This window comes from Postia placenta (assembly GCF_002117355.1).
Source record: "Postia placenta MAD-698-R-SB12 unplaced genomic scaffold POSPLAscaffold_8, whole genome shotgun sequence".
NCBI lineage: Eukaryota > Fungi > Basidiomycota > Agaricomycetes > Polyporales > Adustoporiaceae > Rhodonia > Rhodonia placenta.
Genome location: NW_020169839.1, coordinates 599,846 through 614,866, shown reverse-complemented (window position 1 = coordinate 614,866; position 15,021 = coordinate 599,846). Strand labels below are relative to the sequence as shown.

The 15,021-nt window shown below is 51.4% G+C and overlaps 2 protein-coding genes across 2 annotated transcripts; one reads left to right on the top strand and one right to left on the bottom strand.

Moving 5' to 3' along the window:
• Positions 1 to 8,484: 8,484 nt before the first annotated feature.
• On the top strand, positions 8,485 to 9,649 carry POSPLADRAFT_1145223 (hypothetical protein; the record flags this gene model as incomplete). Its single annotated transcript, XM_024485777.1, has 4 exons — positions 8,485 to 8,524; positions 8,700 to 8,863; positions 8,947 to 9,089; positions 9,469 to 9,649. The coding sequence occupies 4 exons, from the start codon at positions 8,485 to 8,487 to the stop codon at positions 9,647 to 9,649; spliced, it is 528 nt and encodes a 175-aa protein (XP_024338278.1).
• A 2,262-nt stretch (positions 9,650 to 11,911) lies between these two features.
• POSPLADRAFT_1145445 (hypothetical protein) lies at positions 11,912 to 13,686 on the bottom strand (the record flags this gene model as incomplete). Its single annotated transcript, XM_024485804.1, has 9 exons — positions 11,912 to 12,308; positions 12,359 to 12,493; positions 12,544 to 12,559; positions 12,612 to 12,749; positions 12,846 to 12,948; positions 13,004 to 13,101; positions 13,323 to 13,487; positions 13,540 to 13,574; positions 13,634 to 13,686. 9 exons carry the CDS (start codon positions 13,684 to 13,686, stop codon positions 11,912 to 11,914), a joined length of 1,140 nt encoding a protein of 379 aa, XP_024338277.1.
• Between the last annotated feature and the right edge of the window lie 1,335 nt (positions 13,687 to 15,021).

Genomic DNA, 15,021 nt, shown 5'->3' with positions numbered 1-15,021 from the left:
ATGAGAAGGTCACACGCGAGGTTCTGCGCCGCCTTCAGGATAATGATCTGTTCCTGAAGCCTGAGAAGTGCGAATGGGATGTTCCCAAGGTCGACTACGTCGGCTATGTGTTCGGTGGCGATGAGGTGGCGATGGATCCCGCGAAGCTTAAGGGTATCAATGAGTGGCCGGTGCCCCGGAACAAAAAAGATGTCCAGAAGTTCCGGGGGTTCTCCAATTTCTACCGCCGCTTCATTAAGGACTTTGCTAAGATCTCGTGACCACTCGACCGGCTCACAGGGAACGACCCATGGCATTGGGGCGAGGAAGAGCAGCACGCTTTCAATGAGCTCAAGCGGCTCTTCGCGACGACTCCAGTCTTGGCGCTGTACGACCCTAATCGGGAGACGCGCATTGAGGTTGACGCCTCGGGGTACGCCACTGGCGGCGTGTTAATGCAGAAGCAGGATGACGGCAAATGGCATCCCATCGCCTTCAGATCACATGCGATGGATCCGGTGCAGCGGAACTACGAGATCTACGATAAGGAGATGCTCGCGATCATTGAGGCGCTAGACGATTGGTGTCACTACCTCGAGGGGTTACCCAATCAGTTCGAGATCGTGACCGATCATAAGAACCTCGAGTACTGGCGTACATCCCAGCATCTCACGCGCCGTCAAGCGCGATGGTCGCTGTTCCTAGCTCGCTTCGACTTCCGCATCACGCACAAGGCCGGGACGTCCAATGTAAAGGCTGATGCTCTATCGCGCCGATCAGACCATCAGATCGGCGATGAGGACGATAACACCGATCAGATAGTCCTTAAGCCAGAGCGCTTCCGCATCGCCTCCGCCAGACGCAGTCATGCCTCGGTGACGGCCGATCAGTCGCTTCTGAAGCGCATCCGGGAATGCTCGGAGAAAGATCGGGAGGTGGCCGAGGCGCTTGAAAAAGTGCAGGACCTCGGGCCGCCCCGGCTGCAAAGGGGTTTTGAGGAGTGGAATGCCGAACAAGGGCTCCTGCTGTTCCGCAGGTGCGTGTACGTCCCAAAGAACGCGGAGCTCCGGCGGGATATCGTTAAGATCCACCACGACTCGCCGATCGCCGGTCATGGTGGTCGTGCCAAAACCCTGGAGCTCGTGTCGCGGAATTACTGGTGGCCTGGGATGTCCAAATTTGTCAATGAGTACGTAAGCACCTGCGACGTGTGCAACCGTACCAAGACATTCCCAGCCAAGCCTCAGGGTCCGCTGAAGCCGAACGAGATCCCCGAGCACCCGTGGCAGATCATCACCATGGATATGATCGTGGGCTTGCCGAAGTCTGATGGATTTGACTCGATCCTGGTTACCACCGACCGCTTTACCAAGCAGGTCCACTTCTCGGCCTGTCATGAGACCCTGACGGCAGAAGGTGCGGCAGACCTGTACATCCGCGATGTGTTCAAGCATCATGGGGCCCCGGCCAAGGTCATATCAGACCGAGGTCCCCAGTTTGCTTCGAAGTATCTCCATGCGGTGTACAAGGGACTGGGAATCGAGCCGGCGCTGTCCACAGCATTCCACCCTCAGACAGACGGCCAGACTGAGCGCTGGAATCAGGAGATCGAGCAGTACCTGCGTGCTTTCACAAGCCACAGGCAGAATGATTGGGCAAAGCAATTGCCGCTCGCGGAATTCGCACTGAACAACCGAGTTCACTCCGTGACCGGGCACTCCCCTTTCTTCCTGCATCAAGGGTACAATCCTGAGATCCAAGTGCGGATCAATCCGATGTCTGCGATGCCTGCGGCCGCTGATCGGCTCAAGATCCTGAAGGAGATTCGCGACGATACGCGCTCTGCGCTCGAACTGTCAGCCGAGTGTATGAAAGTGTACTACGACAAGCACGTGCAGGAGGCACCGGTCTTTGCACTAGGGAACAAGGTCTGGCTTGACGCTCGGAACCTTAAGCTAAAACAGCCGAGCAAGAAGCTCAGTCCCAGGTGCCTCAGACCTTATGCCATGCGATGAAAGCTCGGAGACTTGGATTACAAATTGGTTCTGCCGAAGTCGGTGCCGGTGCACCCGGTATTCCATGTCTCCTTGCTTAGCAAGTACACGCGTAGCGAGATCCCGGGCCTGGAGCCGGAGGAGCCGCCTGCAATCGAGGTTGAGGGCGATGAGGAGTACGAGGTTGAGCGGATCAAAGATTCGAGGATCTTCCGGCGTCAGCTGCAGTACCTCATCAAGTGGAAGGGTTATGACGACTCGCATACGTCATGGGAACCGGCGCGCAACGTTGCCAATGCGCCGGCCCTCATAGCTGACTTCCACCGGAAGAATCCAAACGCCCCTCGTCGACTCAACGCTGCTGCCTTTGGTGGTCTCAACTTCCAGCTGATGCCTTTGCCGCTGACTGAAGCACGCTGCCGCTCCGGGTGGGAGATGGGCAAGGGCGCCTCGCATGAGGTCATGCGCCGTTAGGAGGGGGTAATGTCACGAGTTGGTACGGTGTCTAGCTGTTTTTTAATTTTTTTCCTTTTCGCGGGCTCGAACCCGCAACCTCTGTACTACATACCCGATACGGACGCATCACTATCTACTGTACGATCAGATTAGATAGGACGGCAGTATGCGGCACAGCTCGGGCTCCACTGATACAGCCTCTCTGACTCACCGGCCCCCAGGGCCACATCAGCATGCTGTGCACGGACCAGCTGCACATGGACCAGTGCGCACAGCCTGCCCTTATCTTCCCCTATATATAAGCCGGCCTCTGCTACCCTAGGGACCTCAGTTTCGACCTCTTGTCCCTAGGTCAGTATGCTCTCTTGTACCTGCTTACTTACTTAACTAACTAATACATTTTCTTGTCCCTAGCCTTAGGTTTGAGTGTTGCTCACCATCGCTTCGGTAAGAATCAGTCGGATGCCCCCAGCCTTCAGATATTCCCCAGTTGCTTGACCTCAAGTCGCCACAAGTATTGTCCACTGAAGTGCAGGTACTGAAGAGTTTGTTTCTTAAGTTGTGGCGATGTATCATAGACTATCTAAGTATAGTAAGGGTGCGCACCACCCAACCTGTGGGAAGTGAATGTGAGAGTGGGAGTTCCAAGGAACGCCAGCAGCTGTGAGAGTTTTGACCTAATGTCGCGACTTGAGGTCAAGCGACAGGGGAAAACCTAAGAAAGCTGGGGGCATTTGACTGATTCTCACCGAAGCGATGGCGAGCAGCACTCAAACCTAAGGCTAGGGACAAGCAATGTATTAGTTAGTATAGGTAAGTAAGCAGATACATGAGAGCTTACTGACCTAAGGACAAGAGGTCGAAACTGAGGTCCCTAGGGCAGCAGAGGCCAGTTTATATACATGGGGAGATTAGGGCAGGCTGTGCGCGTTGGTCCGTGCGCAGCTGGTCCGTGCGCAGCATGCCGATGTGGCCCTGGGGGCCGGTGAGTCAGAGCGGCTGTGTCAGCGGAGCCCGAGCTGTGCCGCGCACTGCCGTCCTATCTAATCTGATTGTACAGTAGATAACGACTTGTCCGTTCAAGCGTATAGTACAGAGGTCGCGGGTTCGAGCCCGCGAAAAGGAAAAAATTAAAAAATGGCTAGACACCGTGCCAAGTCATGACAACAGTAGATAAGAACTTGTCCATTTGAGCGTATAGTACAGAGGTCGCAGGTTCGAGCCTGCAAAAAGAAAAAATTAAAAAACAGCTAAACGCCATACCAAGTCGTGACACTGTATTTATGTAAACTAAGTGTGCGATATAGCAGCTAGAACAGACATAGTTGAGCATTCAAAACAAGCACAGTACAACTCCAAATATAAGTCACCCCTGAAAATGTCATGAGCTAGGATAATGGAAAACAGGATGAACACTCGCGGCACATGATGTTATGGTAAATTCAATGACAAACATAATGATGTTTAGCAAGGTCACATAGCGGAGAGCTAGGTATAAAGCAGTTGCTCCTGTGATTTTGTGAGACCATATGGCCCACCTTTTCAGATCGAAGGAGATGACAGAGTCATACACAAATAGGCCTGTTCCATGCATCAGTGAGCACTGCATTTATGCACATCATCATGTACATACACATAGCCATGATGTCAATATATTCCCCTATCACGCTGTGACATCAAGGCACAATATGTATCAAGGCATAAAAAAGCACACATTGAGTGAGTCAGCTTACCTATACTGGTAAGATTGGATGAGTTGGGCTGCATCCATGCTTGACAAAGACATGACGACTAGGACGGGATATAAGTATGCCAGCAGCTCGCGTATATATGCATGTCGAGCATGACACCTGTCCATCAGATGAGTACAAGGCGATCAGTTGTGCGAAGCGGATACAAGGTGAGGTGAGATTCGACTCGAAGGGCATCACTTGTTCACGCCTGGGTCTCTTGTTTATCAACCATCAGGTCAATCAGCTCAGATAAGGATGAGACGACACACGGGCAGATGCCGACACCGGGACCTGATACAACCTACCTGAGTATATCTTGCAGGCCACGAAGGCGGTATCCTCACGAGGAATATGTCGGCCATTTGACGGTGCATGTACACATATGTCACTGTGATTACCGTCGTAAAGTACTAGGGTCAAAAAAGTAACAACACTGCTCCTTTTGCCCGATGTGCAACGTCCGGCACGAATGATCCTATTGGCCTCAATGCAGATATGCAGAGCATATCACAATAGCCGTGCTACTGTCGACCGGCAGGATCTGGCAAGATATGTCAAGATGAGCGGATGCTGCGCAGCCTCCGAAGAAGCGTTACCCTCGCGCCTCGCTTGATTAGCTCCAATGAGACGCAGAATGGAGCCCGAGTGGTCAGATTTCATTTGCTAGGCCAGAACTCACGGTACGGTACTCCAGGCTGTGGGGAAACTGACGCAATCCACACGCAATGGATGGCTCATGCCCAATCCTGTTCCATCCCCACATATTATGAGGTGAGATGCAGGGCGTAGCGCCACGCGAACTAGCCGTGGATTATGGACAAGAAAGTACTGCTCTGGAAAGCGTTCAGTTGACGAAGGAAACGGAGGCCGCATTGTTGCCCAACAATAACCAAATGACATGAACATCTCTTTTGAGGCACGGCGATGATAGTCGCAATTATCACTGTTCGTCGTGGTTGCTGCCCGGACCATATCAGGTCCTCTGCAGAGGCTCTGCGGACATTCGATCGGAAAGGGAAAGCAGATATAAGCACGGTCTCCGATGATCGACAACGGCAGAAGAGAGAATAGGCGTCAGCTACGTGCTGAACCGCGTAGATGTCCATATACAAATAGGCAACGAGCTGCGAAAATCTACTCAGCACCCCGCGATGTGCCACACATTTCACTCAGGAGAAAAACCCAAGCCCATCCCCGTTGGTCAGCCAGAGACCGAGCGACCCGCATATTGCATCCTTCACAGAACAAAAATCCGGATGCCATCTCGTAAATCGTCCGCGTCCCTTTATAACTGCTAAGAATTGACGTTGAGCCTTAATCAAGCAAGGGTCACATCGGAGCGCACGGTAGAGACTGCCTGTCACTAGTATGAACGACAGAAGGAGAACATACCGGAATGGGAGGGGTCACTTCGGTGGATATCCAGCCGGATAAAGCGGTATGCAGATAGCTCAGGCTGTGAGCATGTTTCACAGGATAGGGTGTGTAGCCAGCTGGTGACCAACAGAGTACGACCGGGGCAAGAAGATGATATGTGTAATGGATACACGCACCGCAGCGAGAGATTCTGTCCCATATGGATGACAACGAGATGTAATGAGCTTCTTAGTTGCGATTATAATGTACATCACTTCTGCCTCGCAAGGTAAACCCAAGAGGGACAGAGAGTGCTCATTGCAATATGTTCTGCGAGGCGTGCACTAGGTGAGGCAAAGCACGACGGTTAACAAGTTGCTCTGGTCAAAAACAGCGTGAGTAAGTGAGGATGAATACCAACCGTAGAACGTAAAGAACGGCTTGCCATTGGCATTGAATAGGAACAATATCAGAAACATAACAAGGGGACTCACCTCGGACGATGCCTATTGAGGCGCAGATATCGAAAGGCCTTATACTTATGAGTTCCTCGGCCGCTGGTCACAATGTGCGCTTTGGGTCTCGCAGAGCATAATCGCACGATTGAAACGAACAAGAACTAGGCGTTGGACATGGGAGATATGACGGGAGGCGAATGCATTCGGAGGCCCTCAGCTGGGGCAGCCGATCACATCAGCCTTCTCGGCCCGGTCTTGCCGCACCGGCGCTCACCTCGAGTCTCTGGCTTCCTCTCATTTCCGTCTCACTCAGTTTCTACAACATTAGCTTGTGCCTCCTCTACCTGCTCAAGCGACGTCTCCGCTCTGAGTGTCTAAGCACTGCTGTCGTTAATGTAGCAAGGAAACCCTTCACAGCGCCGACCTCTTGCTGGAGCCTTCTCGTCCGTATATGTGTCCGGCAATTGAAGACCGCGTTGCCTCCCCACCGCCTGGAAGATATGTCGAATATTAGAGCCGACCGCCAAGATGAGAAGCCTGATTCCTCACATACGATGCAAATTGGCAATATCTTACGGCTGGCGGAGCACACCAGCTAGACGCAAGTAAGCACATTTAGCAGAGGCAGGGCAGTTCCAGGTTCGTTCTTCAATACAGCCCGCCTTCAACTTGTGGGCGGAAGAAGCTCATTTGCGCACCGTTGAGTCTGCAGTTTAAGTGACCCCGATCTGTGGGGCGACATCCACTGGCCGCCAAATGGACACTCCAAAACCAACATCGCTTCGCAAGTACCGTCATGCCTCTGCGCTACTGATGCGGCAGTCACATAATCTTAGACCCAGGCAGTCACTATCTTCCTATGTTCCTTTCCGCGTCCGCTTTTCTCATCTTACTGTTCTGCTTCCTGTCCTCTCTTGTTTCCTAACGAGGGAGGGACGTTTCACCATCGAATGGTCACAACTGGTGAGGACTGCAGTCGCGCAATTTTCACTTCATGAACTGACCTTCAGGGGAATGAGAGCGGTGTGTCTCAGCGCATCTGGCAGTTCGCAGGACGTTCACCTCTCCACCGGCTCATACTTCCGCAAAGACCCGCTACTGACGTCTTGTGATTACTCCTTGGCCTGCTCGCTGGTGACGGCAGAAGATCGCACCATACTTCTCCCACGTCGCTCCCTGAGCGTAATTTCAATAGTACTCGACCGGTCGCCACCCCTATAATCCTTGCTTTGCGAATAATGGTTGCCTCACGAGCACTGTCTGAGGCGAAATTCGGTCACGCTAGTGACCCTTTGCCGCACCGTCGCATGCCATATATGCGGCTGTTCGGCTCTGTAATATTCACTGCGGATTTCACGAACACATTCAGGAGCAGTTTGTATTCTCTCTCAACTCCCTGGTCTGTCTGCGTTGGTCTGTCTGCGTCTTGCCTCCGAAGTCCTGGGAGGCTGTTAATCGCTTTTTCCTGCATGAAACACTGGCTGTCACACGCTGAAGTCGCGCACATCATTCCCGAGGTCTACATATGAAGCGGAGCGATGTGCTCAATCACGTCGATTTCGAGATTCCCGAGGTGCTTGGACTATGCTAATGGATTGCGAGAACTCGGACAACTGGGGAAGTGTCGCTTGTACGCGTCCTTCCACCCTAAGTACGTCTTTGTTCTTTTCAAATGTCTCTTCCACGCAGCAAGCCTGACGGCGCGTTTGCGCGTGCTGTGCAGCGTGGATGCTGCAGCTCCATGCCATGACTTTCCTGCTTCGTGCACGGTAACTGCAGGATCTCACACCTGGTCCCCAGACCTCAACTCCATGTTGTTTCCACGATGCCTCCGCGTATCTACACCTATTCTCACCGCACCCGAAACCGCATATACTTGGCTTAAAGTGTTAGAATGCGCGTCGGCTTTCCTCATTGTGACTGGCAGCCTGTGCCGTGTTACATGAAGATCTAGATGTCTAGCAACGACGCTTCACCAACATATATTCCCCCTCGCGCCAGATGGCCGGCCAGCCGTTTCTGTATTACTCGAGAGGTGCTTTTCCTCCCCATTCCCTCCATGCTCGTCGGTCCATAGAACACAACACACAGTGGACTCTTGTACGTTGTTTCCGGTAGCGTCGTGCGTCTGTTTTACCAGTTTCTCCACGTGTCAATTTCGTACTTTACACTGTTGCACATGTAATAGACCGTAAGGCGAATCATGTACATAGAGCTGCTAGAATTGACCTGCACTTGTCCACTACTTCCTGGGATCGGCCCGGACTGCCGCTGTGTGAGCCGGTCCGGCACTTGAATCGTGTCCTTCACAATTTTCAGGTTGGCGGACGACTACTTTTCATCTGTTCGTGGATTTGTGACAGAACCTAATTTACTGAGCTCTTCGAGCCTTTTCATGCATTCCACCTACTAAGCAGCTGGGATTACACCAATCCTTGTTTCTTACTCAGAGATCGCACCCAGTGAAGGTCCCTCTAGCGAGTCGATATCTAATGCCGTAGCGTAGCTATGAAGATTATTGCGTTAGACACGAATATCGTGAAGAGCTGTTAGTGCCATTGGAATTCTCTAAGCCCGACCTAAAGAAGATCAATGGTGCGTCTCACCGGAACATTCGCGATCGACAGCACTCCCTCGCGAGTCTCTCGATTGCCAACTGCTTCGTCTGCCGTGAAAGCTGTTTGAGCTTTATCTTCGTCTGCCTTGCAAGACAGCGCTGCCAGTATCGTGGAGGTTGTCCAACGTCATCGAGGCCGTCTGGTTCACATTTGCAGCCATAGTCAAGGGTCTGGGGCTATCCCCGAGCATCTCACCCAAGGTGCCGGGGATACTGGATGCGAAGCTCAAGAGCGAGCTTCTCTGGGAGAATGAAGTGGTGTCTTGGACCGTGAGCCGCTACGCAAATTGCGAAGCTCGAGGAGGAAGTGGCATAAGCCCTGGAAATGACCTCATACTAACTTGATCGACTAGGTGACACTCATCTCTCGCGGGGTCTCCTTCGTACTTCTCCGGCTGTGTGGAGGGCTCGATACTGACGCAGCTGGAGGCAAGGATAGGGTCCCGACAGACTGGCCGAGCGTGGTACCGGCTATGGATGGATATCAGCGTGAAGCGTCAATTACTATCCTGATAAAATTGACTCGCCATCGTCTCCTCGAGCATCAGTCGCCGATATTTCTCCCACTGCAAGAAAAAGACCTTTCCCACGCTTTCTAATGTCCAAGGCCGTGCCAACGCCAATGTCAGCAGCGACGACTAAATCAGTCTCGATACGTGCTCACCAGCTGGCGGCACAGGTTACGGTCCCTCGGGAACTCTCGACGCTCCCAGGGCTGCAATCTATCCAGAAGCTCCCAGCGACTTGGGTCCTCACCAAGCCTTCCAGCCTCCGCGCCGGAATTACTACAAAAGAATGGTGATGATACTCACTGGTAACTCGTGCGAGTCAACGCCATGAAGCATTCGCCTAACATGTGAGCCTCATATCTTGAGGTGTCGGAAGGCGGAAGAGGTAACCATGAACATTGTCGCCGCCCATGCCGCTCATTTGAAGGATGTCCGCCTCGTGTACGATACTCTTGCGGTCGTTTATGGAGACACCCCTCAGATTGATGGGTGCAACAAGGATAATTACGTGGACGTGGGCATTCCCACTCAAATCTCCGACGGCTGAGAGCTCGGCGTAGGATGCACTCCAGGTAACGACGCAGGAATAGAAGTCACAAAGACCCTGTGGGCAGGCAAATGCAGAATCACACGTGAAGCCTCGTGGCGGATCAAGTATAAGAATTAGAGGGCGTGGATGCTAGCCCTGCAGCCTCGGCCTCGCTTTTCAGCCGGGCAATCGCCGGAATGCATAACATGAATTCCTGTAATGAATTCTGCGACCACCAGCGCCAGGTTTGCGTGAGGACGTAAGATGGTAATGATCTATTACGTCCATGGCAAGCTTCACACAGGCCCGAGCTTTTCCTTTCCCAACCAACGCTACGTAATCGAGCGAGGCGTGAGATGAACACGAAGCGTGCAACGTGGGCCATTCAGTGACCGTTGGCTCTTGGATAATCAGTGGTGAGTCTACGCGCGAGCTAGACCATTTGGTGGAAGAAGACACGACCTGCTGAGAAAGAAAGAGTGCATAAGCCAAGAGGCATTGAGCGCGATCGAACATATGACAAATTAGATCTCAGATCTCACGCACGGGCGTCTACGCTGAGCCACGTCTAATGTGTAAGAGCCCCTCTGACGTCTACCAATCATATTCTGTCCGGCAACTCAAAGTTGTTGAAGCATGCATATTGAATGTCTTACTCGTGCCTCATCCTGAAAGGACAGCCCAATGCAGGTGAGAATGTTGTTGACTTTCGCCTGGGGACGAGACGAGGGGAGTGGGCACGCGGACGCGAGCGAGCAAAATGGGCGGATTGTTACAAACACGTGGGGGCCAGGTACGGCCGCGCTACGGTACAAGTATTCTACAGGATCGATGTATTTTACTTGGCAATCGTGCTACGATTGTTCTCCCTGCTAGGCACAGGGGCGTCGGGTCGACACTGCGGGCCCCAAAATCTAACAAATGTTCCCAATCTTATGCCGGCAGTGTCATACGCCACTATGCTGTAAGAAGTCGTTGTCGATCTTCACGACTAGCGCCTCTGTAGCCGCACACAGGGGACATGGAACATATTGATCGGGCCTCCATCAAGAAGCCATTCCCATTCAAAATGTTTCTCATGACATACGATGGCACTGTCGCAATCTGCTCGCTCGATCTCAACATGTTGAGAGACGATGAAGCACGGAAGGATTTAGGGGCTTCTGAAACATAAGCCTGAAGTGCTGCAGTAAGGCGGAAAGGCAAGGTTATCTATATGCATATCTACCCACTCTCAGTCCGGTCCGCATTGGCCGGCGACGCCATCATAAATACAGACGTCAAGTAGAGGGGAAATGACAAACGATATTGAAGCAGCTGCCTGGAGAGGCGATCGCGAGTCCACGCTGGAAGCTTACTTTCGCAGGCATCTTAAGGGCATGCATGAGCGACGGGTGCACAGAATTAGTCTGAGAAGAAGAGCAGACATGTGCATATGGAGTATCGAGCCCGATGGACCTATAGAGAGGTAAGCCAGTTTCTCCCAGTTTCTGTACGCAAATTTAGTTGACGCATAATATAGCGCTCCACTGGATGACGAGATTACGTTTGGCAAGGGCAATTGGAAGAGCGGTGGGGCATTGTCTCTGCTTTATCACCGGGCTGTAGTACGGCCTGCAAAAAAGCGCGTCTCTTGCCATGCTTGAGGTGGATCACGAATCATGAACCTGATGGACTTAAATATTCGAGCCGGAGCTCGGAGAAATGACCCTGCTCACCGACCCGTATCTCTAGGAAAATTCCTGCAGCTCGCCTTTGCATTTGGTCGAGATCTAAGGAAGTCGTTGGTGTGGTCGCCGGTAAGAGATGACTAGGGTGTTCCCTATTCCTGCATGTTCCGCGTGTGCGCACTCGGCCATGGCGTATAGGGTATAGTCGCGGATGAGAGGCGTGCAGAAAACACTGGCAGTCGACTTCCATGTACGTTCCGGAACGGTCAGGCTAGTCGCATGTCTCGTTCTATGGAAGAACCCGTCCACCCTCGCATGGTTTAAATGACAGGGATATGAAGCAATGATGGAGATGGTGCGATAAATACTAGCTATGAGACTTTGTGAAACTGATTAGCAGCGACTCTGAGGCTAAGATATTTCAGGAGAGGGAAGAAAACATGTATGCGCTACCAAGAGTGGAAGACGTCCAATATGCATATCCGTAGAAGAATCCCGCAACGGGAAGCAGCTGTATCCTGCAGACTGCGTCATACAATGATGAAGATGAGCTGCCTCTGGGAGACGATATCCTTCAGTATAGCTACAGATCGGTGGAAGTGTCACCAACCTAGACAACATCTATCACACGCTGGTCGAAGCCCTCATCTGGGGCTTCGAGAAACCCATGGTCGGCTGCGCCTCTCTTATCCGTCTCCTGCTCGAAAATTGCCGCAGTGGCCATTCGAGTCTGAGCCTTGTCGGCATCTGAAGGAGCCTTTGTGTTGTCATCGAAAACAACTGACCCATCGACTTCTCCCGTATCATTGAGGTCGTCTAGTTCGCCTTCAAAGTCGTCATCAAGGGCTTGAGGGTCGTCCTCGAGCATCTCGCCCAGGTTGCCGATGATCCTCGATGCGAAGCTTGAGAAAGAGCTTGCGTGGGAGGACATTTCGCTGTTGTTGACGTCGGGGCTGGAGAACTGGCGGAGGTTGAGGAAGAAGTGGCATAGCACCACGGTACTGATCCTGTGTGTTGAATTCGTTAGAATGTACGATCAAACAGTCTGTACACCTACAGCTCCATGAGTTGGGACAAGTCGATCAATTTCTGAGGCTCAGCTGTTGAGTGATTATATGTAGTCATGTGAATTGCACCAACCCCCAGGAGTAGTTCTACCACAACGTCGGCTGCGTTGAGCCCGACTACTATTCTGCAAATGCATACTATAGTACATCCTCATGGACGAAAATATAAGCTTACGCAAAGTGAATGGTACCTACATACACATCTGTATCAGCACAAACTCTGTTTTGAGATGGAGCGCGCACCATCTCGAAACAACACAGCTGTGAGGGATCCTCTGCTGGTCCAGGCAGTCACTAATCTGCTGGCACGTGTCGCTTGCCATGTTGATATAACGACCAGGAGGTTCGACATGAGAACACATATACGAGTGACAAGAAGCACTGGAAAGCGATCAATGTATCACATCACAGCTCAGGGGACATATATATTAGCTGCCTTACATCTAGAGAGGCTCGTCAGAGCTCAGTAGGTATCACTAACGACTGATGCAACGTACATATTATACTTGGAGGTGGATATCGAGACTTCAACACCAAGATCCTCTGTGTTACAATATGCAAATGTTTTAGACCCGGAATACTGTAAATGATGCATGATTGGGAGATGGAGTATCTGCAGTGAGGTAAACACATACAATGTTGATAGCAACAGGCACAAGCCCCAACATCATCACGGTGGCAGCCTTCATCCACCGCCGGCCATCAATAGCATAAACTCGAATTGACGCAAATGCTATCAGCCACATGACATTAGACTGTTGCACCGGAGAGTGTAGGAAGACATACCTGCCTGAGCAAGATATATCCCACAGAAGGTACCTGTCTCCGCTAAGTGTGAAATGAAGAGACTAGGACCAACATAGTTGAGCATGCATGTCAAGTACAGTATAAATCCGAATGTAAGTCACCCCTGAGAATGTCTTTAGCTAGAATGATAGAAAGCAGCATGAAGACTCACTTCACATGATGAAATGGTGAAGTTGGTGACATATGTAATCACATTTGCCAAGGTCACATAGCGGAGAGCTAGGTATATAGCAGTCGCTCCCGCGATCTTGCGAGACCAGACTGCCCGCCACTCCTGATTGAAGGAGATGATGAAATCGTACACAAATAGGCCTAGTTTGCGTGTCAGTGAGGGTTACAAGTACGAATATTGTCATGTACACACCCGTAGCCGCAATGTCAATATAGCTTTCTATCCAGCTGCAGTATGAGCATAAGAAATATATAAACACACAAAAGATCGTTGAGAGTCAGCTTACGCATACTGGTAAAATCGGAGGAGTTGGGCTTCATTCATGCTTGATTCGGACATGACGAGTAGGATATAAATACAAGGTGTCCATAGCTCATATATATATGCGTGTCGAGTGTGGCATCTGTTCGTCAAGCAAGATATAATATAATCAATTGTGCGTGGAGGATACAGGGTGATGTGAGATGCAACTTAAGAAGCATGATTCGTTAGCGCCACCGCATCCTGTTCAGGTCAATAACCAGGTCAACAAGCTCGGGTATACAATGAACTGATGCGCCCGTGTTGAGATGATATGCAGTGATGTGGAGAATCAGCATGCGACGAGCTCCTGCCTGAGATGAGACATGGGCTGATAACATATGATGCCAGGCTGTACCAGACAGCGGGTCAAGATCACGAGAGCATTTATTGTGGGCTGTTCTGTCGACCGGAAGGATCCTGTGAGTCATGATATGTCAGGATGAGCCGATGTTACGCAGCCTATGCAGTGCCCCGCGAAATCACTGGCCTTGAAAGATGGATTAATAAGTACTGCTATGACAGACATTTAGCTGAGGGGGGTAACGGAGGCGGTGTCATCACCCAAGAGAGCCAAACGAACAGTAAGGTCTCCTTAGAGACTTGACGATGATAGTGGCACTTATCACTGGTCATGCATTGTGCTGCGCAGTTGCTGGCCTGATCATATCAGGTCCTCTGCATCTGCAGAAACTCTGCGGATATTTCATCAGAAATCATGCAGATTGCAGATTAGGACAGCCACGATGATGGTGTGCCTGGAGCGTGGCTGTGTCAACAGGTATGGTTCATCGGCTCCGAAAGCAGATACTGGTGCGGTCTCCGATGATCGAGAGCAGCAGAAGAGATAATAGGTGTCGGCTACATGCTGACCCATGTGAATATCCATACGCAAATAGACAACAAGTAACCGCATCCTCGTTAGTCGACCATAAACGCTTGGACGAGCACGACCAGACAGCGCGCGACACGCGTGGGGTCAATAATCTGATGTCATGTCGTAAGCTCCCGTCTCCTTTTACGACCATTAGTGCTGACATTGCTCCCTAAAGAGGAGCTCGCATGGGTCACGTCTGGAGTGCACGATAGAGACTGTCGCCAGTATCAACAAAAAAAGGAGACCACGCCAAAATGAGAGGCCGGCTCGGGTTGAGAGCATGTTACATAGAAGAGGGTGCGCGGCATCCCGGTGACAAAAAGAGGGCGAACGAAATAGGAAAAACATATATGTAGATGACGACGGCACAGCAACGCAAGATCCAGTTCCATATAGATAACGAGGAGGATCATTGTTTTACTAGTTGAGAATTTCGGTGTACACTACCTCTGCTTGGCAAGGTGAAACCAACAGGGACGGGGAGTGCTAATATCGGT